Source organism: Bombina bombina, chromosome 10 (assembly GCF_027579735.1).
Source record: "Bombina bombina isolate aBomBom1 chromosome 10, aBomBom1.pri, whole genome shotgun sequence".
Classification (NCBI taxonomy): Eukaryota; Metazoa; Chordata; class Amphibia; order Anura; family Bombinatoridae; genus Bombina; species Bombina bombina.
The window spans coordinates 64811190-64837703 of NC_069508.1; the positions used below are offsets into that span (position 1 = coordinate 64811190).

A 26514-nucleotide genomic window follows, 5' to 3' on the forward strand; every position below is an offset into this window, starting at 1 on the left:
CAAAAGATACTAAAAGAATAAAGCAAATTTGATCATAGAAGTAAAAGGGAAAATTTGTTTAAAATGATATGCTCTATCTGAAGAAAAAAAATGGAATTAGTGTACTTTTAAATCTGTGCTTAATTCAAATTACAACTTTTTATTCTTCTTTATCATTTTTTTGGCACTAACTTATTCAACAAAAGCTTTTATTTTATGTTCTTGAACCCCCCAAGGCAGAACATGCTGTGATCTGAGGTGTCATTGCAGGAAAATTCAGCATGTCTGCAGAAAGAATGGGACACATGAGGGAACCGTTAGCACATTCGCTTTGAAGTGCTGCTCTACAAAAGGCTGTTCTCTTTAAACAGCGTTTTGCTCTGGCTGCATTGTGTACATTTTCCTTAACACAGTGCAGCCCCAGCGAAGCAATGTTTCAAGAGTACAGTCAAATACATGGTAGCACGGCAAAGCAGCAGCGCATTGATTGATGACTGCCTTTTTTAATTGCTCCAAAATAATATATAAAACTTTAAAATTTGCTTTATTCTCCAGTTAATCTGTATATTGCAATTGAGCTGGTACTTTAGTATAACTGCCTAATTTAAAAAAAAAAATTGACTAAAGGAATGTCATTGCAGAAAGTGGAAAAAAAAAATTCTGCCTCTGGGCTTGAATCATTAAATGCATGTTTAAAAGCCGTTAAATATTTTGTCACTTGAATAAGAGTACATATATGCTTTACTAAAAGGCTATAAATTATTACAGTTGAGCCATACTAAGTACCAAACTCCTGATGCATTTCTGGATAACGTCATGCGTATCTACAATACATATTCAGTTCTACCTGGCTCCTGTATTCTTGGCATCTTAATATTCTTGACCACTGCTAAATTTAGATTAAATTTGCCAGCCCTAGCTTAGAGCTCATGGAACATGATCTGAAAAAAATAATTGTGCTCTTTTAGTTTCTGTAACAAACCGTCAAGCTAATAAACTGATTGTTAGCAAGCAATAAGACTGTTGTTAATAAACCTGACATTTAATATAATGCTCTTAGTAACACCAGCACCAGTATCTTAGTTTAAATGCTTTATTGAGGTTACATAAAAAGCAGCAACGTTTCGTAGCAAACCCACTTAGTCATGCTAATTGTATTACACTGTTCACATAACTTATACCTTTCTTTGGCGCCAATTGGCTTCATCCTGGGAAGTGTCACACCCCCTAGTGGTTACAAAATACAATGTATATACAAAATTTAAAACAAATGTATCAGACTAAACATACTTAGAATGGCAACAATGAACATATATATACACCTTTCTCATAGTGACATATACATGCTTTGGTTATGTATTAGATAGATTTTTAAGGTATTACCACTATAACTCCATTTTTTTGTTTCTATTGGAATGATTTTTCAAAAATGTTAAAAACATAGATAAAATACCTAACTGTTCAATATATGTCATTACAAAAAAAATTTGTTTCCACAGAATACAATTACAGATGAAAGTAATATTTTTGATACTATTAATTGAGTGAATAAACTTAGCAGAAACAATTTAGGAGAAACAATTGAGGTCAAAGTCCCTATTTAACCCCTTAGGGATTAATGTGTCTAATTGGTAAATCCACCTCATCTCTTGTTGTTTGAGGATTTTCTCTCTGTTTTTACCATTACGTTGAATAGGGATATGTTGTATGATTTGCCAGCGTAGCTGGCTTATATTGTGACCTTTCTCTAGAAAGTGTTTGGACAGCGGTGCTTCCAAGTTTTTCTTCCTTATATTTGACCTGTGCTGACTTAGTCTATCTTTCACTTTCTGTGTGGTCTCTCCTAAGTAATACATGGAACAAGGGCATTTTATAAGATAGACTACATAGCTACTGTCACAAGTGTAGAACCCCTTGATGTCATAACGTTTGCCATTATGTGGGTGGTAAAAATTTGGGCCCTTTATAATTGAGTTACAACGGACACATCCTAGACAGGGGTAACTACCATTTCTCTTACTACTCATGTATGTTTGTGTGTCTTTTCTTTCAGAGTCAATGTCACTTCTTATGAGATGGTCCAGAATATTTTTTACCCTCCTGTAGGCCATTAAAGGATAATCCCTGAATTGTTCAATCTGCTGATTGCAATCTCTGAGTATGTACCAATGTTTTCTTATTGCTTTAGCTACAATTTGGCTATGTAAACTATGTTGTGACACGAATACTAATCTGTCCTGTTTGTTTATTTTTTCTTGTGGCGCCCTGGGTGTAGTAATTTCCTTGACAGTTTGACTCAACAGTTGTGAGGGATAACCTCTATGTTTGAATTTATTAGACATTTCCAACAGCCTTTTGTTCTTAACTTCTGGTGTACTTACAATTCTTTGCACCCTCAGTAATTGGCTCTTAGGTAATGAATTAATCAGGCCTTTTGGGTGAAAGCTGTTATAGTCTAATAGGGTATTCCTATCAGTCTCCTTTGAGTAGATGTCTATATCAAGTCTGTTGTGTCCCTTGGTAATCTTTGTGTCTAAAAATGTGATACATTCCTCACTATATGTCAAGGAAAATTGTAAACCTCTTACCATGGTATTAAGCTCCTTTGTAAATTCCTCTAGTTCTCCAATGCTGCCCCACCACACGCCAAACACATCATCTATGTAGTGCCACCATTGAATGTTGCCCCATCATACGCCAACCTTTACATGAATGAGTTTGAGGAGCGCCTGGTATATGAAAATCATCTATTTAGACAACACGGATCAGTGTGGTGGCGCTACATAGATGATGTGTTTGGCGTGTGGTGGGGCAGCATTGGAGAACTAGAGGAATTTACAAAGGAGCTTAATACCATGGTCAAACTGTCAAGGAAATTACTACACCCAGGGCACCAAAAGAAAAAATAAACAACAGATTAGAATTCGTGTCACAACATAGTTCACATAGCCAAATTGTAGCTAATGCAATAAGAAAACATTGGCACATACTCAGAGATTGCAATCAGCAGATTGAACAATTCAGGGATTATCCTTTAATGGCCTACAGGAGGGTAAAAAATATTCGGGACCATCTCATAAGAAGTGACATTGACTCTGAAAGAAAAGACACACAAACATACATGAGTAGTAAGAGAAATGGTAGTTACCCCTGTCTAGGATGTGTCAGTTGTAACTCAATTATAAAGGGCCCAAATTTTTACCACCCACATAATGGCAAACGTTATGACATCAAGGGGTTCTACACTTGTGACAGTAGCTATGTAGTCTATCTTATAAAATGCCCGTGTTCCATGTATTACTTAGGAGAGACCACACAGAAAGTGAAAGATAGACTAAGTCAGCACAGGTCAAATATAAGGAAGAAAAACTTGGAAGCACCGCTGTCCAAACACTTTCTAGAGAAAGGTCACAATATAAGCCAGCTACGCTGGCAAATCATACAACATATCCCTATTCAACGTAATGGTAAAAACAGAGAGAAAATCCTCAAACAACAAGAGATGAGGTGGATTTACCAATTAGACACATTAATCCCTAAGGGACTTTGACCTCAATTGTTTCTCCTAAGTTTATTCACTCAAGTAATAGTATCAAAAATATTACTTTCATCTGTAATTGTATTCTGTGGAAACAAATATTTTTTTGTAATGACATATATTGAACAGTTAGGTATTTTACCTATGTTTTTAACATTTTTGAAAAATTATTCCAATAGAAACAAAAAAATGGAGTTATGGTGGTAATACCTTAAAAATCTATCTAATACATAACCAAAGCATGTATATGTCACTATGAGAAAGGTGTATATATATGTTCATTGTTGCCATTCTAAGTATGTTTAGTCTGATACATTTGTTTTAAATTTTGTATATACATTGTATTTTGTAACCACTAGGGGGTGTGACACTTCCCAGGATGAAGCCAATTGGCGCCAAAGAAAGGTATAAGTTATGTGAACAGTGTAATACAATTAGCATGACTAAGTGGGTTTGCCACGAAACGTTGCTGCTTTTTATGTAACCTCAATAAAGCATTTAAACTAAGATACTGGTGCTGGTGTTACTAAGAACATACTCTGATTCCTGGGGCTGTTGCAGCTGCCCCTTGCACCGGGCACCTTTCTACACGGATAGTGCTGTCCTCATCTACATTTGGAAATTTAATATAATGCAAGGCTAGACTAACCCACTCAGAAGGGCACCTTAAAACCTCAGCTTCGCACCTGGATTTGTTATCCCTGAATCTACCTAAGACTTAGTTTTACTGAAAAGCAAATTAAATCTACCATAACTATGTTGCACCTGGGATCTCCAACTCCCAGCATGCCATGCGGGCAAAAGAGCTGTGCAGCTAAGATTAATAGGCCCTATTTTTTTTTCTGGAAGGGGTGCAAGTATTACAGCCTCACCTCTGTGGTGTGTATGAAACATGTCACTTCCTCCTTACTCAATCCCCTACCCAACCCCTTCAAAATGTGCAGCCGGGTAAGGCAAAAGCTTACTGTGCATGGATGAACGACACACTGGACTGCCTACATCCTAGGACTGGGGGAGAAAAGCTACAAAGAGATAAACATAAAAAGAACACTGTCTTAAAGGGACATGAAACCCAAAAGATTTCTTTCATGATTTAGAAAGATTATGCTATTTTAAACAACTTTCTAATTTGCTTCATTCTCTTGATATACTTTGCTGAAAATCATATCTAGATAGGCTCAGTAGCTTCTGATTGGTGGCTGCACATAGATGCCGCATGTGATTGGCTCACCGATGTGCATTGCTATTTATTCAACAGGATATCTAAAGAATGAAGCAAATTAGATAATATAAGTAAATTGAAATGTTGTATAAAATTGTATTCTCTGCCTGAATCATGAAAGAAAAAAAATGTAGGTTTAGTGTTCCTTTAAAGGAGTGCTGCACTGCCTGTATTTTGCACTATGTGGATCTGATACTTTCATTGCCAACTGTCCTGTAATCCCTGGGACAGTCCCGTTTTTTGGCTTCCTGTCTATTAAAGGGGCCACTAAACCCAAAATCTTTCTTTCATGATTCAGATAGAACATACAAATTTAAACAACATTACAATTTACTTCTATTATTTATTTTGCTTCATTTTTGAGATATCCTTATTTGAAGAAAAAGCAATGCACATGGGTGAGCCAATCACATGAGACTTCTATGTGCAGCAACCAATCAGCAGCTACTGAGCATATCTAGATATGCTTTTCAGCTAAGAATATCAAGAGAATAAAACAAAGTAGATAATAGAAGTAAATTAGAAAGATGTTTAAAAATGCATTCTCTTTCTAAATCATGAAAGAAAAAATGTGGGTATCATGGCCCTTTAAGTCTGTCCCATGTTCAGTTTAACCTGTATTTAATTTAATAAAATTGTGTGCAGTGCAGTGCAGTATTCCCACCACAGAGGTCGCTATATTATTACTCATTCCTTACAGTGTGTAATAAAAAAAAATCCAAAACCTTATCTGTGATCTTATGGTATGTTGAAGTTTGTAAACAGGTGCCAGGTAAGGGGAAGCCATGTGATATATAAAATACCAGGGAGGGTAGGAGACATGGGGTGATGAAACAAGGAATCTCAATAGTGTTGCACAGATTGGAGCATGTGGAATTTCCTCAATTTAAAGGGACAATAAACCCAAACGTTTTATTTTGTGATTCAGATAGAAAATACAATTTTAAACAGCATTCCAATTTACTTATATTATCTAATTTGCTTCATTCTTTAGATCTCATTTGATGAAGAAATAGCAATGCACATGGGTGAGCCAATCACACAAGGTATCTATGTGCAGCCACCAATCAGCAGTTACTGAGCCTACCTGGATATGCTTTCAGCAAAGGAAATCAAGAGAATGAAGCAAATTAGATAATAGAAGTGAATTAGAAAGTTGTTTAAAATTGCATGCTCTTTTTAAATAAAGAAAGAAAAAAAATGTGGGTTTCATGTCCCTTTAAACATGGAGGGGCTTTGCTTAGCAGGGGCTTAAGATATCAGGCTCCTCATGTTCCAGCACTGAGAACACACACAAAAATATCCAGATTTACTGGTGGATCTATTAACCTATTGCCAGCAATCACTGCTGCAGCAAAGATCAAAAATGACTATTTCCCTCATAAAATGCCACCTAATTGTTTAACTTTCAATGGTGTTTAAGCAAAAGTAAAAGCTCCAGTTAAATGTCCAGTTGCTTTATATTTATAATACGGGATTATATAAAAGAATGTTCCAAAATGGTGCCACACTAAACTAAAGTCGTGTAAAACGGCGAAACACGTTGAAGGTAATAATATAGATGGCTGACATTGAAGTCATATAATATATTTAAAGGATTGATACGGATTCAAAAAAGGGACAATATTTCAAACACGAAAACAACTAAACTCTGCGCAGAGTAAGGATACAACCATCGCCACGGAACTACTTCCCATAGTAGCGTATGCTGATAGTGACATCACCAACCCGGAGAACCAACTAAACGGAGCTGTACCCTGCTGAACAAACAGAGTCTCCAAACCAGATCAAGGTAGGCAACGAGAGTTGTAACAGCCCGTTTAGTGTGGCACCCTTTTGGAACATTCTTTTATGTAATCCCGCATTATAAATATAAAGCGACTGGACATTTAACTGGAGGTTTCTAAAAATAAGTCAGCAATAGTCTATTAAGACTCTAAACGTCCGTTTACAAAACCGATTGGACTGTTACTTGCCTACCATATCTCCAACAAGGATAATTAGAGTTTTTACTTATCAAGGACTTTATAATTACCTTTTAGAAAGAAAGGACACTTTCTTTCTAAAAGGTAATTATAAAGTCCTTGATAAGAAGAGATCAGACACCGAAAGAGGCAAGCAAATCTGCTCTCATTTGTATATAGCAATTAGCATTTAACACGAAAAAGTGCCAAAAAATTGCTATAAATTTGCATTTAACAGATAATAGTGCTAAAAAGTGCTATAATATTGCTATAATTGTGATGTGTAAGGTGGCAACTCACATCTTTAACAATATTTAAAGTGGACACTGTTTAAATATCAGTGTGTATATATACATATTTAGATGACCGATCATATGTAAGAATAATTTTTATTGTGCTTTTATTCTGTGTTTTATTGTATTTGTGTACAAACACAAACCATTGTATTAATACTTTTTTAAGAATCTTGCATAACAATAAATATTTACCTAATTTGGATTATATATCCCTTGACTTTGATTGCTTTAATTTGAATGCTTTAACGGTTTCAAACAAGTTGATTGTAGATACCTATTATTTTAATAAGACATTCAATAACCCCTTTAGTGCACATATACAGGGAGTGCAGAATTATTAGGCAAGTTGTATTTTTGAGGATTAATTTTATTATTGAACAACCATGTTCTCAATGAACCCACAAAACTCATTAATATCAAAGCTGAATAGTTTTGGAAGTAGTTTTTAGTTTGTTTTTAGTTATAGCTATTTTAGGGGGATATCTGTGTGTGCAGGTGACTATTACTGTGCATAATTATTAGGCAACTTAACAAAAAACAAATATATACCCATTTCAATTATTTATTTTTACCAGTGAAACCAATATAACATCTCAACATTCACAAATATACATTTCTGACATTCAAAAACAAATCAGTGACCAATATAGCCACCTTTCTTTGCAAGGACACTCAAAAGCCTGCCATCCATGGATTCTGTCAGTGTTTTGATCTGTTCACCATCAACATTGCGTGCAGCAGCAACCACAGCCTCCCAGACACTGTTCAGAGAGGTGTACTGTTTTCCCTCCTTGTAAATCTCACATTTGATGATGGACCACAGGTTCTCAATGGGGTTCAGATCAGGTGAACAAGGAGGCCATGTCATTAGATTTTCTTCTTTTATACCCTTTCTTGCCAGCCACGCTGAGGAGTACTTGGACGCGTGTAATGGAGCATTGTCCTGCATGAAAATCATGTTTTTCTTGAAGGATGCATACTTCTTCCTGTACCACTGCTTGAAGAAGGTGTCTTCCAGAAACTGGCAGTAGGACTGGGAGTTGAGCTTGACTCCATCCTCAACCCGAAAAGGCCCCACAAGCTCATCTTTGATGATACCAGCCCAAACCAGTACTTCACCTCCACCTTGCTGGCGTCTGAGTCGGACTGGAGCTCTCTGCCCTTTACCAATCCAGCCACGGGCCCATCCATCTGGCCCATCAAGACTCACTCTTATTTCATCAGTCCATAAAACCTTAGAAAAATCAGTCTTGAGATATTTCTTGGCCCAGTCTTGACGTTTCAGCTTGAGTGTCTTGTTCAGTGGTAGTCGTCTTTCAGCCTTTCTTACCTTGGCCATGTCTCTGAGTATTGCACACCTTGTGCTTTTGGGCACTCCAGTGATGTTGCAGCTCTGAAATATGGCCAAACTGGTGGCAAGTGGCATCAAGGCAGCTGCACGCTTGACTTTTCTCAGTTCATGGGGTTATTTTGCGCCTTGGTTTTTCCACACGCTTCTTGCGACCCTGTTGACTATTTTGAATGAAACGCTTGATTGTTCGATGATCACGCTTCAGAAGCTTTGCAATTTTAAGAGTGCTGCATCCCTCTGCAAGATATCTCACTATTTTTGACTTTTCTGAGCCTGCCAAGTCCTTCTTTTGACCCATTTTGCCAAAGGAAAGGAAGTTGCCTAATTATGCACACCTGATATAGGGTGTTGATGTCATTAGACCACACCCCTTCTCATTACAGAGATGCACATCACCTAATATGCTTAATTGGTAGTAGGCTTTCGAGCCTATACAGCTTGGTGTAAGACAACATGCATAAAGAGGATGATGTGGTCAAAATACCAATTTGCCCAATAATTCTGCACTCCCTGTACACTCTCTCTTGTATTTTTTCTACTGCAAAGTGTCCCTGAAAATGTTTTCGAATGTTGACAACTATGTGACTTAGTGTGTGTGTGTGTATATATGCACATACATATATACATATACATACATATATATGCACATACATACATACATACACACACACATACATACACATACATACACAGTGAGGAGTACAAAGTCAAGTGTGTCTTGCCTACAGTCAAGCATGGTGGTGGGAGTGTCATGGTCTGGGCCTGCATGAGTGCTGCCGGCACTGGGGAGCTAAAGTTCATTGAGGGAACCATGAATGCCAACATGTGCTGTGAGATACTGAAGCAGAGCATGATCCCCTCCCTTTGGTGACTGGGCCGCAGGGCAGCATTCCAACATGATAACGACCCCAAACACACCTCCAAGACAACCACTGCCTTGCTAAAGAAGTTGAGGGTAAAGGTGATGGACTGGCCAAGCATGTCTCCAGACCTAAACCCTATTGAGCATCTGTGGGGCATCCTCAAACGGAAGGTGGGGGAGCGCAAGGTCTCTAACATCCACAATCTCTTTGATGTTGTCATGGAGGAGTGAAAGAAGACTCCAGTGGCAACCTGTGAAGCTCTGGTGAATTCCATGCCCAAGAGGGTTAAGGCAGTGCTGGAAAATAATGAAGGTCACACAAAATATTGACACTTTGGGCCTAATTTGGACATTTCCACTTAGGGGTGTGCTCACTTTTGTTGCCAACGGTTTAGACATTAATGGCAGAGTTATTTTGAGGGGACAGCAAATTTACACTGTTATACAGGCTGTACACTAACTAGTGTTGTCAAATGAAAAGATATAATACAATTTTTACAAAAACGTGAGGGGTGTACTCACTTTTTATTATATATATATATATATATATATATATATATATATATATATATATATATATATACACACACACATACATACACATTTTATTTTTATATTTATTTTAAAGCCCTCAAACCAAATAATAACAGCAATTAAAAAATTAAAACAGAAAAAGTGCAACAGCGACATAAACCAATCCGTGGGCCTTATGTTGTGGGTATGGGTATGGACTACCAAAGAAAAGGGTAGGGAAAAAAACTACCTAAAGCAGTCGAACAAGCTGATTTCTGTGCCTATATTTATACTTTCAGCTTCTAAATATTTAGACTGACAACATTTCCCCGGATTATATTTATTTATTTTGGCTGGGGGGGGGGGGGGGGGGGCAGGCTCCTATATTTCACATTTGTAAAATCCTGTTATATGGTGTCCATCTGCAAGTGGGAAACATAAATAACCACATTCACACCACATTCACACTGCACATTATACTAAGCCAACACTGTTTATTGTATTATCCCTTCTGTTCCTTGCCCTGTGGTGCATCAAAATAACTGTTCCAATCTGCCAGGCATGAGGATTGTGAGGACTCCAGTCCTGATAAATGGAAGGGAGTCAGGTTCCTGCTATTGCTAATCAAGTATGTGATTCATTTAGAAAATGTCAAATAGTTTGGATGACAAAGCATAAAAGTACAATTTATTCAGTTTTATAACCAGAGCCACAATTGTCCTTAGCAATTATTAAAGGGATACTAAACCCATTTTTTTCCCCTTTCATGATTCAGTTAGAGAAGGCAATTTTAGGCAACTTTCTAATTAACTCCTATTATCCATTTTTATTCATTCTCTTGCAAACTTTATTTGAAAAGCAAACCACCAATCAGCAAGCACTACCCAGGGTGCTGAACCAAAAATGGCACGGCTCCCTGCTTTTTCAAACAAAGATAGCAAGAAAACAAAAAATTGATAATAGGAGTAAATTAGAATGTTGAATCCTAGAAGTTGGAATTTGGGTTTAGTATCCCTTTAAATCATTTTATATGTGTTACTTATGTAAAATCTAAAACACGTGTATTCAGCAAATGTTATGACACGTGGAAGTAAAGCTCACATGAGGGAAAAATGAAAAACTAGAATGGGAGCCAGGTTTAACATGCCCCAGAAAGCTGGCACCTAGACAGGCAGCAGGTAAACACTTCAATGTGATCAGCTCAGAATAGTAGGTGCCTCCGCTATGGGCTACTCTTATCCAGTTTAGGCTGCTACAGTGAACCAGAAAACTTGGCTTCTGCACTAGTGTAGGTGACCTTTCCATCCCAAGTCCCACAATTATTTTTTTGCCATGTGATAAACATTTTTAAGCTTAGCAAAATAATAGAATTAAAGGGACATTAAACACTTTGAGATAGTAATATAAAATGATAAATTGTTTTCATTATTTTATCCCCCTTCCCTGTAATTCCATTATGAAATTATGAGTTTTTCAGTTCCTGATAGAAATGGAAGGGCAGAACACTTCTATATAAAACACAGCCATTGGCTGCACACTCTAGTGACCTATTTATAACTGTCTCTAATTGGCCACAGCAGAGAAGGTAACCTAAGTTACAACATGGCAGCTCCCATTGTTTTATAGACACTAAAACTTTACACTTATCTTGTCAACTAATGAAACTTTAAAAAAAATACATCTACAAGTTATTCTCAAACTACTCTTCTTTAAATGCATCATTCTATCTAGCATTTATTTAGTGCTTAGTGTTCATTTAAGCTGGGAACAGGCAACGGAAGATAAAAAAAAAAGGGGGGGGGGGGGACTGAACAGAAATTTGGTTTTATTTTTTTTTATTTTTTTAAATGAGTAGATTCCTAATATTGAAACTATTGCGCTGCTGCAATCACACCAAACTGTATGTCCTCACCGTACAGAACAGCTTTCCAGAATCCCATTCACACTATACCAAATGTGACCTTGCAAGTGAAGCCCACTTTTTAGAACAATTCACCCAGTGTGAACATTGCAAGACTGGCACAGCAATCCTTTGATCATCGGCCCCAAGAATTGGTCTCATTGTGAATATTAAGATGAGAAGGATTTTGTGTAAGTATAGGGAAAACCCATTAAGGTCTGTTCTCCCTGAAAGCTCAACCCATTTCATTGGTTTGTAGATTTTAGCGCTGCAGAATCTGTTGGCGCTCTACAAATAACCAATAATAATAATTCAAATAAAGAGATAGTAAACACCAATAATTATATTGTTTAAAATGATAGATAATCCCTTTATTTAATACTAGTCCTAAAGCCCGTTCACACGGGCCGTGTTATCTCTCTCTCTCTCTCTCTCTTGTACCTGCAGGGGTGCGCGTCTGATCAGCTGTGCGCCTTCACTTGCCGGTCCTCGCGCTGCTGTTTTCACCTGCAGGGGTGCGCATGCGATCAGCTGTGCTCTTTCACTTGCCCGGTCCTCGCGCTGCTGTTTTCATCTGCAGGGGTGCGCGTGCGAGGTCGGGTGGGTGCGCGTGCGATCAGCTGTGCGCTTTCTAAGGCCAAGTGTTTGTCTGTACTGCGCATGACGGCTTCAGACAAACACTTGCCTTTTATAATATAGGATTCCCCAGTTTTGCATAACTAACACTGTTATATAAATACACTTTTTACCTCTGTAACTACCTTGTATCTAAGCCTCTGCTGACTGCCTCCTTAGCTCAGATCTTTTGACAGATTTGCATTTCAGGCAGTTAGTGCTGACTCTTAAATAACTTCACGTGTGTGAGCACAGAGTTATCTATATGAAACACATGAACTAACGCCCTCTAGCTGTGAAAATCTGTCAAATGTATTCAGATAAGAGGCGGCCTTCAAGAGCTTAGAAATTTGTATATGAGCCTACCTATGTTTAGCTTTCAACTAAGATTAACAAGAGAACAAAGCAAATTTGATGATAAAAGTAAATAAGAAAGTTGTTTAAAATTACAAGCTCCATCTAAATCATGAACGTTTAATTTGGACTTTACTAATCCTTTAACTGAAACAGCTATTTCATATACAGAAATATGCCTAAAGGAGCAATTTACCATATATTTTTTACGCTACAGTTAGCATAACAAGTAATAGTAACACAATAAGGTAAAACCAATTTTACAGAACACAACCCCTTTAACCACAAGAAGCATAAGTAAGAATCAAATTAATTGCATATTTTATAGTTTTATTGATTGTGCACATTATCTGAATGTTCAAGAAACAAAACATTTTAGTGTTCAAAGTTACTTATTTGGTTGTGCAACATTATTTTATTTTGAAAATTGAAGATTTTTTTTACCTTCTGGAGTAAAAACAAATCAAATAATTTGTATTTGCTTGCCAAAAACGCCTTTATCGTTGGGGGACAAATTAATATGTATAGGTTTGGGCCATAGCTACCATGGTCAGGGTTGTACAATTGCGGTATAGGGCCAAAGTTAGATGTTGGTTTGTAAGGTTAGGATTTTAGGATCAGGGATAGATACACAATTAACTAGCCCCAAATAATAGATAAAAACCTAATATTTTGTGGTTTGACGATCCTATGAAAGTGACATACTACTCTAATAATACAAAAGCTATCATGTGTTGCCAGCAAACATTTGTGCAATCATAAAATGCTCTCATTATATACTTTAACACATGGTTCTTCAAACCACGGATCGGGACCCATTACTGGGTTGCAACACCATGTTTACTGGGTCACAACTGGTGTGTCTATTGTAGGAGAGTGTGGGTGTGTGTTATGTGAGATTGTGTACGGTGTGTGTGTCAAATGAGAGAGTGTGGTGTGTCTGCGTTGTATGAGAGAGAGTGTGGTGTGTGTGTGTTGTATGAGAGAGTGTGGTGTATGAGAGTGTGTGGTATGTGTGTGTTGTACGAGAGTGTGGTGTGTCTGCGTTGTATGAGAGAGTGTGGTGTGTGTGTTGTATGAGAGAGTGTGGTGTATGAGATTGTGTGGTGTGTGTGTTGTATGAGAGAGTGTGGTGTGTCTGCGTTGTATAAGAGAGTGTGGTGTGTGTGTGTGTGTTGTATGAGAGAGTGTGGTGTATGAGAGTGTGTGGTATGTGTGTGGTGTGTGTCATGAGATTTTGTGTGGTGTACGTATTGTGTGTGGTGTGTGTTGTACGAGAGAGTGTGGTGTGTGTTGTATGATAGTGTGTGGTTTATGTGTTATATGAGATTGTGGGGGTTGTGTGAGTGTGTGTGTCATGAGATTGTGTGTGGTGCGTGTGTAGTATGAGAGTGTGTGTGGGTGTTGTATGAGAGTGTTTTTTGAGAGTGTGTGTCATATGAGTGTGTGGTGTGTGTGCGCGCACATCATATGAGAATGTGTGTGTTGTATGAGAGTGTATGTGGTGTGTGTGTGTTGTATGAGAGTGTGTAATAGAATTGTATGAGAGTGTGTGTGTTATTACCATTTACAGAAAAATTATAGAATAGAAGCGCTCAACACTAGAGCAATAAAGGACTGGAGAATGATATTACAAATATTATATTACAAACAAATAATTTTAAACAGTTTATTTATTATAATAGTTAAAAAAATATATATATAAGACCTTTAGTTAAAATACAAAATACTTAAATATAAAAAATGGGACGTCTCCCTTGGATAAAAAGCATAACAATCGCTCTCCTATCGACCAATTCAAAAAACGAGAAGCTTACGCTCTAAATGACTCTCACAACAGCAAACATAAATATATACATATAAACCTGGTTGCGAATAAAAAAAAACATAATTCAGAGTATAATATTGGTGGATTTCCTAATATAGGTGTATACGATACAGTGCAAACTTTTGGTCAGTGAGGTATAATTATGACCTCATAGAAAAAATGTATTAAATATATAAAAAATGTATGATGTGATAAGTGTATAAAAAGTGCATCAATGTGCTATAGGTTAAAAGCTCATGAAGTGTAAAAGCTCATAATGTGCTAAATAACGTCAGTCCTCTAATGAGTGACTTATTACCATAAAAAAAAGCTGATTAGCGTGTGTAAAGGGATATTAAAGGTAATGTCTTTTAAAGGTTTATATGTATACATTTATGTTTGCTCGCGAGAGTCATTTAGAGCATAAGCTTCTCGTTTTTTCAATTGGTCGATAGGAGAGTGATTGTTATCCTTTTTATCCAAGGAAGACGTCCCATTTTTTATATTTAAATATTTTGCATTTTAAGTAAAGGTCTTCTATATTTTATTTTGTTTGTTAACTATTAGAATCAATAAACTGTTTAAAATTATTTGTTTGTAATATAATATTTGTGATATAATTCTCCAGTATTGCTCTAGTGTTGAGCGTTCCTGTTCTATAATTTTTCTGTGTTTGCACTTTTGTGTTTACCTACCTAGGGAAGGGTAGGTTTAGATCGGAGCTTATAAAGGACAATTCCGAGCGCCTCTGATCCGTTTTGTGAATTCTTGTTATTACCATTTACAACACATTCAAGTTGGACTACAATTGGGAATAAAGTACGCACACATTTTAGTCATTTTGCCAAAAATTGCATCTATCTTGTTTTATATTACTTCATACATTTTCAGACCAATAACAAAAATAGGGTCATGAAGGTATGTGGTATCATTGCACTGGGTCTTGGGAAAAATTTTTGAAGAACCTTTCATGCACTAGGCAAGAAACTGTGTTGGAGATTGAGGACCATGTGCATATGCAGTTCCTGAATACCTCAGCAGCATCCTGTTTCAATTTCGCAATACGAGATAATTTTAAACAACTTACCAATTTACTTCTAGAATCTAATTTGCTTAGTTCTCTTGGTATCCTTTGTTTAAAAGCATACCTAGGTAGGCTCAGGAGATGGGATCTAGCTGCCGATTGGTGGCTGCACATGTATACCTCTTTTCATTGGCTTACCAATGTGTTCAGCTAGCTCACAGTAGTGCATTGCTAATTCCAAGAGAATGAAGCAAAAATGATAATAGGAAAGTTGTTTAAAATTGCATGCTCTATCTGAATCATGAAAGATAAATTGTGGGTTTCATGTCCCTTTAACAAGTATCTCTATGGCATTTTTTTATATTACTAACAGTTTACAACAGCAATGGAAACTAGGCCACAGCTAGCAATAAGCATCAATTTAAAAATAAAATGAATGACCCTTTTATCCTGTTTACTCATTTTATTATTAAACTGATGCTTGTTGCTACTTTTAATCCTTTTGGGGTCAAATCAAATTTTCTTGGTATCTTTTTTTGAAAAAGCATGAATGTAAGATTAGGAGACGAACCATTTTTGGTTCAGCACATGGGTAGCGCTTGCTGATTGGTGGCTAAATGTAGCCACCAATCAGTAAACGCTACCCAGGTGCTGAATTAAAGATGGGCAGGCTCGTAAGATTTACATTCCTGCTTTTTCAAATAAAGATAGCAAGAGAACGAAGAAAAATTGATAATAGGAGTAAATTAGAAAGTTGCTTAAAATTGCTGCTCTAACTGAATCATTAAAGTGAAGGTCAATTTTGATTAATATGTGCCTGGTTTTTAATAATCCTATTAAAAACAAGGGCACTTTAATTCATCAAAATTGACATTTCACTACTTTTCTTCAAAAACGTACCTTTTAATCCTGAAAGCCGATCCAGCGATTCCTCCGCCCGTCGCAAGCTCTCTTCGCGGGTCCAAAATGACAAATCCGGCTTCCTCCAATCACGGAGTTGTATCAGGACATGATCCCCCAGGGGGAAAGCCGTGATTGGAGTAAGCCGGATTAGTAATTTCTGATGTAAGAAGAGTCTTCCGACGGCCGGGGGTATCGCTGGAGCGGCTTTCAGGATTAATAGGTACGTTTTTGAAGAAAAGGAGTGAAATGTCAATTATGAATTAATGTGCCCTTGTTTTTGATAGGTTTATTGAAAAATGGGCACTAATTCATCCAAATTGACCTTCACTTGAAATTAAAAAAAATTGGATCAGTGTCCCTTTAAACACGTTAATAGCAACAACCATCTGTAAAATGCAGTCTCCATAAAATCCACTTTGTTTTACTCATTGACCAGCTTGATATACTTTTGTAGACACATTTCACAACAATGTTGCTAAATAATGTAACAATTTTTTTAAAATATACATACACCTATAAGAAATATATCAGCACTGTTAGCAACAAAGTTATATTGAAGGACAGTGGCACCTAAGAAAAATCTATAGAACTAATAAAACTTTTGAACCACAAAATATTGTTCCCAGCAGTGTATTAAAAGGAATTGAAAGTCTGCTGCAGTTAAATAATAAAATAAAAATATCTTGTTTCTGATTGGTGGCTTAATTAAGCCAATCATCAGCAAGCGCAATCCAGGGTGCTGAACCAAAAAAGGGACGAGCTTCTAAGCTTTCATAACTGCTTTTTCAAATAAAGATACCAAGAGAATGAAGAAAAAATTATAATAAGAGTAAAATAGAAAGTTGCTTATAATTGAATGCTCTATCTGAATCATTTCAAAATGGATTTAGGAAAAATTAATAGCCTTTACCTTATGAAAAAATAGTGTTTTATATATATGACAGAATGTTTGTTTTCTATTTTATTTTAATTTCCCTTTAGGGTCCATTTACAATTTCAAAAGAAAGGTAATACTGATGTGGCCGAACAAATGTTAAAGGGATATAACATCCAATTTTTTTTTCATGATAGGGCATGGAATTTTAATCAACTTTCTAATTTACTTCTATTACCAACTTTTCTTTGCTCTTTTGATATCGTTTGTTGAAAAGCAAGAACATAAGCTTAGGAGCTGGTGTCGTGGCAGATCAGCCAACTCCTCAGATTAGCCAATTCCGTCACTTCCGTTGACATGGAATTGGCTGTCTGACTGCAACTCCCCTCAGTGCACAGGCGCTTCATCGAGTCACTGCATCAAACATATATATGATGCACTGCAAATCCCCCATCTTCACTATCTTTTTGCCTCCGCTTGTGGTGGATACCAGAGGATCAGCGGGGCACCCCCCAGGCAGAGGCAAAACAAATATTGAAGATGAGGGAATTACAGTGAATTATATATATATATGTGTGTGTGTGGTTAGCAAGCAGTTCTGTTGTACAGATCAGCTTCTGTGGTGGAGCGCATGCGCAGTGAGTCAATGTTTGGTCAGACTTGGCTCATCCGTCAGACTTGCGGCAATTGGAATGTGGTGATGTGCTAGAGAATGCGGTGATGCGCATGCGTAGTGAAGGAATTTGCAGTCACACAGCTGATCCCACAGTGACGGAATTGACTAATCTGAGGAATTGGCCAATCAGTCAGAACACCGGCCCCTTTCTAGAGCACTATATAGTGGAGTTTTGTAAGAATGGTATCCATTTGCAAGTGCACTATTTCCTGCCATGTAGTGTTCCAGACACCTACCTAAGTATCTCTTCAACACACAATATCATGGGAACACAGTAAATCTTATAACAGAAGTAAATTGGAAACTTTTTTTTTCTCTGTCTGAATCACAAAATAATATTTTTGGGTTTCATATCCCTTTAAAGGGACATGAAACCCAATTTTTTTCTTTCATAATTCAAATAGAGAATACAATTTTAAACAACTTTCTAATTTACTTCTATTATCTAATTTGTTTAATTATCTTGGTATAATTTGTTGAAGGAGCAGCAATGCACTACTGGTTTCTAACTGAACACATTTGTGAGCCAATCACAATCAATATATATATGCAGCCACCCATCAACAGCTAGAACCTAGGTTCTCTGCTGCTCCTGAGCTTGTCTAGATATACCTTTCAGCAAAGGATAACAAGAGAAGGAAGCAATTAAACGATAGAAGTAAATTGGAAAGTTGTTTAAAATTGTATTCTCTATCTGAATCATGAATGAACATGTTTGGGTTTCATGCCCCTTTAACGTTATACCAAACTAGGCTTTATATGACAAATAATTTACTAGCAACTTATTCTGTGCAGCCTGACAGTTCAGTGTGTGACACTAGCAGGTCAGCATCTGCCTGTATTACAGCTAATTCCCTACCAAGGCAATGAACTTGCATAAAACGCACCAAACCCTTTGATAAGTTCGGTGAATACCCCAGGATCGCTCTCCATCAGGCACCATTCTCCTGCACTGCCCGCCATGTCTATCGGAGCTGCAGTCACATGCAAAGCGACACCTTTACTGACAGTCGCCTAATAATTCGCGTCACAGCTTCAGCTCTTTCCACTACCTACGCGAAGTGTCGTTATCACCATATTTGATGCTGGCAAAATAATCATTTTCTAGTTTGAGATATCAGAAACCAAATTAAGAACCGCGGCCGTAAAACTATGAATGAAAAACACTTTTAATTATATCTTGGTATTTGTGTAACACAGAAAGGACATTATAAGGGATAAAGGCGACCAGCAAATGCATTTATCATCCTGTAACACTCACTAAATTAGCTTCAAAGGTAAATGCGGTCCTTGTAACAACCACGAAGGAGTTTACAATTGGTCATTATTTCATTTGTTTTTGGAAATACACGTGGACTAGTTGATTTTAATAAACGTATGACTTCGAGAAATAATTAAACAAAAAGGTTAAGTAATTATACAAACTATAGTTATATGAAGAAAAAATATTATTAAACGAATATGTATGCGCGTTATTTATTAGCACTAAAACTGAGGAAATTGTTCCGCTACCAAGATGGCCGTCCCCATCATCACCACTATGGCCATTCCCTTAGAGCAGATAGTGACGCACCTGCGAGAGTCCCCGCCCACAAACGGAATGCGGGGGCGGCTCCCTGGTTCGGCCTGCTGCTCAAGTGACGTGTCTGCGCGAGTTCCTGGAGGTGAGTACATTAACCCGTGAGGAGCCGAGGGCGTGTCTGGAGTATGTGTGCGGATAGGACAGCGATGCGCAAGTCTTGAGGTTTAGGGAATCCACTTGCACCACACTGAGAGCAACGAATACCCACTTAAAATAAGTGATGTCCACTCACTCCCCAGTAAGAGCAAAGGTAACTCAATAAAAGTAAGGGGTAGCTAATGAAAATCCTCTAAATCCAATGGATGCCCACTAATAACCCACTGAAAGTAAAATATACCAACTCAAATCTGTAAGAGCAAGGGATGTTGATTGACATTCCACAGACAGCAAATAATACTGTCACCACACTAAACGCAAGGAATACCCACTGATAATCCAATAAGAGCAAGGCATGCATAGCGAGAATCCCCTGACATCACTCTCATACAAAGGTTTACTTACTGATAGCTCACTCTAAGCAAAGAATACCCACTGGCATCACTCTCATAGTAAGGTTTACTCACTGATAGCTCACTCTAAGCAAAGAATACCCACTGGCATCACTCTCATATGAAGGTTTACTTACTGATAGCTCACTCTAAGCAAAGAATACCCACTGGCATCACTCTCATAGTAAGGTTTACTCACTGATAGCTCACTCTAAGCAAAGAATACCCACTGGCATCACTCTCATAGTAAGGTTTACTCACTGATAGCTCACTCTAAGCAAAGAATACCCACTGGCATCACTCTCATATGAAGGTTTACTTACTGATAGCTCACTCTAAGCAAAGAATACCCACTGGCATCACTCTCATAGTAAGGTTTACTCACTGATAGCTCACTCTAAGCAAAGAATACCCACTGGCATCACTCTCATATGAAGGTTTACTCACTGATAGCTCACTGTAAGCAAAGGATACCCACTGGCATCACTCTCATATGAAGGTTTACTCACTGATAGCTCACTGTAAGCAAAGAATACCCACTGACATCACTCTCATAGGAAGGTTTACTCACTGAGTGACATCTCACTGTGAGTAAAGAATACCCACTGGCATCACTCTCATATGAAGGTTTACTCACTGATAGCTCACTCTAAGCAAAGAATACCCACTGGCATCACTCTCATATGAAGGTTTACTCACTGATAGCTCACTGTAAGCAAAGAATACCCACTGGCATCACTCTCATAGGAAGGTTTACTCACTGATAGCTCACTGTAAGCAAAGAATACCCACTGACATCACTCTCATAGGAAGGTTTACTCACTGATAGCTCACTGTAAGCAAAGAATACCCACTGGCATCACTCTCATAGGAAGGTTTACTCACTGATAGCTCACTGTAAGCAAAGAATACCCACTGACATCACTCTCATAGGAAGGTTTACTCACTGAGTGACATCTCACTGTGAGTAAAGAATACCCACTGGCATCACTCTCATATGAAGGTTTACTCACTGATAGCTCACTCTAAGCAAAGAATACCCACTGGCATCACTCTCATATGAAGGTTTACTCACTGATAGCTCACCGTAAGCAAAGAATACCCACTGGCATCACTCTCATAGGAAGGTTTACTCACTGATAGCTCACTGTAAGCAAAGAATACCCACTGACATCACTCTCATAGGAAGGTTTACTCACTGAGTGACATCTCACTGTGAGTAAAGAATACCCACTGGCATCACTCTCATAGGGAGGTTTACTCACTGAGTGACATCTCACTGTGAGTAAAGAATACCCACTGACATCACTCTCATACGAAGGTTTACTTACTGATAGCTCACTGTAAGCAAAGAATACCCACTGGCATCACTCTCATAGGAAGGTTTACTCACTGATAGCTCACTCTAAGCAAAGAATACCCACTGGCATCACTCTCATAGGGAGGTTTACTTACTGTTAGCTCATTGTAAGCAAAGAATACCCACTGACAGCTCACTGTGAGTAAAGAATACCCACTGGCATCACTCTCATAGGGAGGTTTACTCACTGTAAGCAAATAATACCCACTGGCATTACTCTCATAGGGAGGTTTACTTACTGGTAGCTCACTATAAGCAAAGAATACCCACTGACATCACTCTCATAGGGAGGTTTACTTACTGATAGCTCACTGTAAGCAAAGAATACCCACTGGCATGACTCTCATAGGGAGGTTTACTTACTGATAGCTCACTGTAAGCAAAGAATACCCACTGACATGACTCTCATAGGGAGGTTTACTTACTGAGTGACATCTCACTGTGAGTAAAGAATACCCACTGGCATCACTCTCATAGGGAGGTTTACTCACTGATAGCTCACTGTAAGCAAATAATACCCACTGGCATCACTCTCATAGGGAGGTTTACTTACTGGTAGCTCACTGTAAGCAAAGAATACCCACTGACATCACTCTCATAGGGAGGTTTACTTACTGGTAGCTCACTGTAAGCAAAGAATACCCACTGGCATGACTCTCATAGGGAGGTTTACTTACTGAGTGACATCTCACTGTGAGTAAAGACTACCCACTGGCATCACTCTCATAGGAAGGTTTACTTACTGAGTGACATCTCACTGTGAGTAAAGAATACCGACTGGCATCACTATCATAGGAAGGTTTACTTACTGAGTGACATTTCACTGTGAGTAAAGAATACCCACTGGCATCACTCTCATAGGAAGGTTTACTTACTGAGTGACATCTCACTGTGAGTAAAGAATACCCACTGGCATCACTCTCATAGGAAGGTTTACTTACTGAGTGACAGCTCACTGTGAGTAAAGAATACCCACTGGCATCACTCTCATAGGGAGGTTTACTTACTGAGTGACAGCTCACTGTGAGTAAAGAATACCCACTGGCATCACTCTCATAGGGAGGTTTACTTACTGATAGCTCACTGTAAGCAAAGAATATCCACTGGCATCACTCTCATAGGGAGGTTTACTTACTGATAGCTCACTCTATGCAAAGAATACCCACTGGCATCACTCTCATAGGGAGGTTTACTTACTGATAGCTCACTCTATGCAAAGAATACCCACTGGCATCACTCTCATATGGAGGTTTACTTACTGAGTGACATCTCACTGTGAGTAAAGAATACCCACTGGCATCACTTGCATAGGGAGGTTTACTTACTGATAGCTCACTCTATGCAAAGAATACCCACTGGCATCACTCTCATAGGAAGGTTTACTTACTGAGTGACATCTCACTGTGAGTAAAGAATACCCACTGGCATCACTCTCATAGGAAGGTTTACTTACTGAGTGACAGCTCACTGTGAGTAAAGAATACCCACTGGCATCACTCTCTTAGGGAGGTTTACTTACTGAGTGACATCTCACTGTGAGTAAAGAATACCCACTGGCATCACTCTCATAGGAAGGTTTACTTACTGAGTGACAGCTCACTGTGAGTAAAGAATACCCACTGGCATCACTCTCATAGGGAGGTTTACTTACTGAGTGACATCTCACTGTGAGTAAAGAATACCCACTGGCATCACTCTCATAGGAAAGTTTACTTACTGGTAGCTCACTGTAAGCAAATAATCACTTTCATAGGAAGGTTTGCGTACTGATAGCTCACTGTGAGTAAAGAATACCCACTGGCATCACTCTCATAGGAAGGTTTACTTACTGAGTGACAGCTCACTGTGAGTAAAGAATACCCACTGGCATCACTCTCATAGTAAGGTTTACATACTGAGTGACAGCTCACTGTGAGTAAAGACTACCCACTGGCATCACTCTCATAGGGAGGTTTACTTACTGAGTGACAGCTCACTGTGAGTAAAGAATACCCACTGGCATCACTCTCATAGGAAGGTTTACTTACTGAGTGACAGCTCACTGTGAGTAAAGAATACCCACTAGCATCACTCTCATAGGAAGGTTTACTCACTGAGTGACATCTCACTGTGAGTAAATAATACCCACTGGCATCACTCTCATAGGAAGGTTTACTTACTGAGTGACAGCTCACTGTGAGTAAAGAATACCCACTGTCATCACTCTCATAGGAAGGTTTACTTATTGAGTGACAGCTCACTGTGAGTAAAGAATACCCACTGGCATCACTCTCATAGGAAGGTTTACTTACTGATAGCTCACTGTGAGTAAAGAATACCCACTGGCATCACTCTCATAGGGAGGTTTACTTACTGATAGCTCACTGTGAGTAAAGAATACCCACTTGCATCACTCGCATAGGGAGGTTTACTTACTGATAGCTCACTGTAAGCAAAGAATACCCACTGGCATCACTCTCATAGTAAGGTTTACTTACTGATAGCTCACTGTAAGCAAAGAATACCCACTGGCATCACTCTCATAGGGAGGTTTACTTACTGATAGCTCACTCTATGCAAAGAATACCCACTGGCATCACTCTCATAGGGAGGTTTACTTACTAAGTGACAGCTCACTGTGAGTAAAGAATACCCACTGGCATCACTCTCATAGGAAGGTTTACTTACTGAGTGACAGCTCACTGTGAGTAAAGAATACCCACTGGTATCACTCTCATAGGGAGGTTTACTTACTGAGTGACAGCTCACTGTGAGTAAAGACTATCCACTGGCATCACTCTCATAGGGAGGTTTACTTACTGAGTGACAGCTCAGTGTGAGTAAAGAATACCCACTGGCATCACTCTCATAGGAAGGTTTACTTACTGAGTGACAGCTCACTGTGAGTAAAGAATACTCACTGGCATCACTCTCATAGGAAAGTTTACTTACTGAGTGACAGCTCACTGTGAGTAAAGAATACCCACTGGCATCACTCTCATAGGAAGGTTTACTTACTGAGTGACAGCTCACTGTGAGTAAAGAATACCCACTGTCATCACTCTCATAGGAAAGTTTACTTACTGAGTGACAGCTCACTGTGAGTAAAGATTACTCACTGGCATCACTCTCATAGGAAAGTTTACTTACTGAGTGACAGCTCACTGTAAGTAAAGAATACCCACTGGCATCACTCTCATAGGAAGGTTTACTTACTGAGTGACAGCTCACTGTGAGTAAAGAATACCCACTGGCATCACTCTCATAGGAAGGTTTACTTACTGAGTGACAGCTCACTGTGAGTAAAGAATACCCACTGGCATCACTCTCATAGGAAGGTTTACTTACTGAGTGACAGCTCACTGTGAGTAAAGAATACCCACTGGCATCACTCTCACAGGGAGGGGGACTGACTGACAGCTCATTCAAAGCAAATAATACCCACTGGCATCACTTTTACAGGAAGGGGTACTTACTGACAGCTCACTGAAAGCAAAGATTACCCACTGTCATCACTATCGTAGGAAGGGGTACTGACTGACAGCTCACTGAAAGTAAGGGATGCCTACTCACTCCCTAATAAGAGGTGGGCATACCCACTCACTCCCACTGAAAGTAAGGGATATCCACAGTTAACCTACTAAAAGAAAGGATGCTCACTAACAACTCTGTGAAAGTAAAATATACCCACTCAGATCTAGTAAGAGTAAAGTATACTGACATTTCAATGAAAGTAGGGAGTACCCACTAATATCACAATGAAAGCAAGGGATACCCACTGATAATTATTTGTAAGCAAGGGGTACATTCCTCATACCCAGCTATGAGCAAGGGAAACCCACTTAATCCTCAATAAATGTCAGAAAACATCACACATATCTAACAGAACAAAATTACCAGTCACAATCCATTAAGTGCATTAATACCCACTCACGCTTCACTAAAACTAGGACAAACAAAATCACAGCCTATAAAGAATCTAAAATATGTTTACACAACTGAAACAGCAATATGGATTATGATAGCCTTGGTGACTCTATAGTCACAATTTTATTAAAGACAGGAGGCGGCAAGTATTTTGCTTTACTTCTTTTACCGAAAACTCCAGCAGTAAGACATTAAAACAAAAATAAACATTGTAACACCCCTTAACCAAAAGGGGTTCAGTGACTAACACATATAGACAGTCTATCCCAAAAGCACTTCCTCTTTCTTTACTGGATCCATGGCAGGAACTTGACAGGTGCTCCAACTGATGGTCAACAAGGTTGATAAACTTTAACAAAGAACTATGATGTCCAGAGGGTAATGTCATCTGAATGGGGGTCAGATTAGATTCCCAATAGAAGATTCCCACTGGAAAATAAAGAAGGAAACTGCATAATAATAGGCAAAGAGAAATTATATTGTGCATAGCTAAACAAACTGCCTACTATTACAACCAAACATATACTTTTTTTTGTGTGTGTGGGAGGGATCTACTGGGCGGGCAAATTAATCACCTCTTGTTTTTAATAAAATTGTGACTATAGAATCACCAAGGCTATCATAATCCATATTTTATTGCAAGACAGGAGACTTTTATTTTGCTTTTTAAAAGCTAAACCTCTAAGAGAGACAAAACAACCTGAGAGAGAGGTCTAAAATAGAATTTCCGAAATACCATATCGGAGGACCAGTCGGCTGCCGCCAGCAGGTCTTGCAGAGAGCAATCCTTCATAAATGTGCAGGAAGCTGAAGCACCCCGCACGTAATGAGCCCCAAAAGAAGAAGGTATAAGAGCTTGAGACATAACCCACCAAACTCAACGTGCAATAGTGGGAACTGAGATAGGGCTAAAAAGGTTGAACAAAGGAAATAAGTAGGAAGGCCGACGGGCAGCGGTACAAGAACAATATTCTTTAAGACAAAGAGCAACACATAGTTGAGGTTCCTCATCTAGATAGGGGTAAGAAATGGCAGACGAAAAGGTCTTCGTACGCCTAATAATGTGGAACTGAATACCCAATGGGGAAAATAGAAAACCGTCAAAATCAAGGTCAGCCCCTGAACCGACCAGCACTGGCAAAATCCCCTCTTATTGCTATACAGTACCCTGCGTACATTGGCTTGTGCTCTATCTAAAGTTGTGAAGGTAGACACATACTAAGGTCTCTTATAAATGACCCTCCGAATAGGAGGCCTTTGGCTGAGGAACCCTCCTCCAAGCGCACCATTTCGACGAGTT

General features: G+C 38.5%; 2 protein-coding genes across 2 annotated transcripts in view; one reads left to right on the forward strand and one right to left on the reverse strand.

The window, feature by feature from the left end:
• UCHL5 (ubiquitin C-terminal hydrolase L5) overlaps positions 1–18876 on the reverse strand; it is a 158900-nt gene extending 140024 nt beyond the window's left edge. Inside the window, exon 1 of the mRNA XM_053693143.1 lies at positions 18766–18876. Within this exon, the coding sequence (XP_053549118.1) occupies positions 18766–18841 (76 nt within the window). The 5' untranslated portion in view covers positions 18842–18876. The remainder of the gene's footprint in view (positions 1–18765) is intronic.
• A 598-nt stretch (positions 18877–19474) lies between these two features.
• RO60 (Ro60, Y RNA binding protein) overlaps positions 19475–26514 on the forward strand; it is a 71065-nt gene continuing 64025 nt past the window's right edge. The window contains exon 1 of the mRNA XM_053693085.1: positions 19475–19542. The gene's annotated coding sequence lies outside the window, so the exon portion shown is untranslated. The remainder of the gene's footprint in view (positions 19543–26514) is intronic.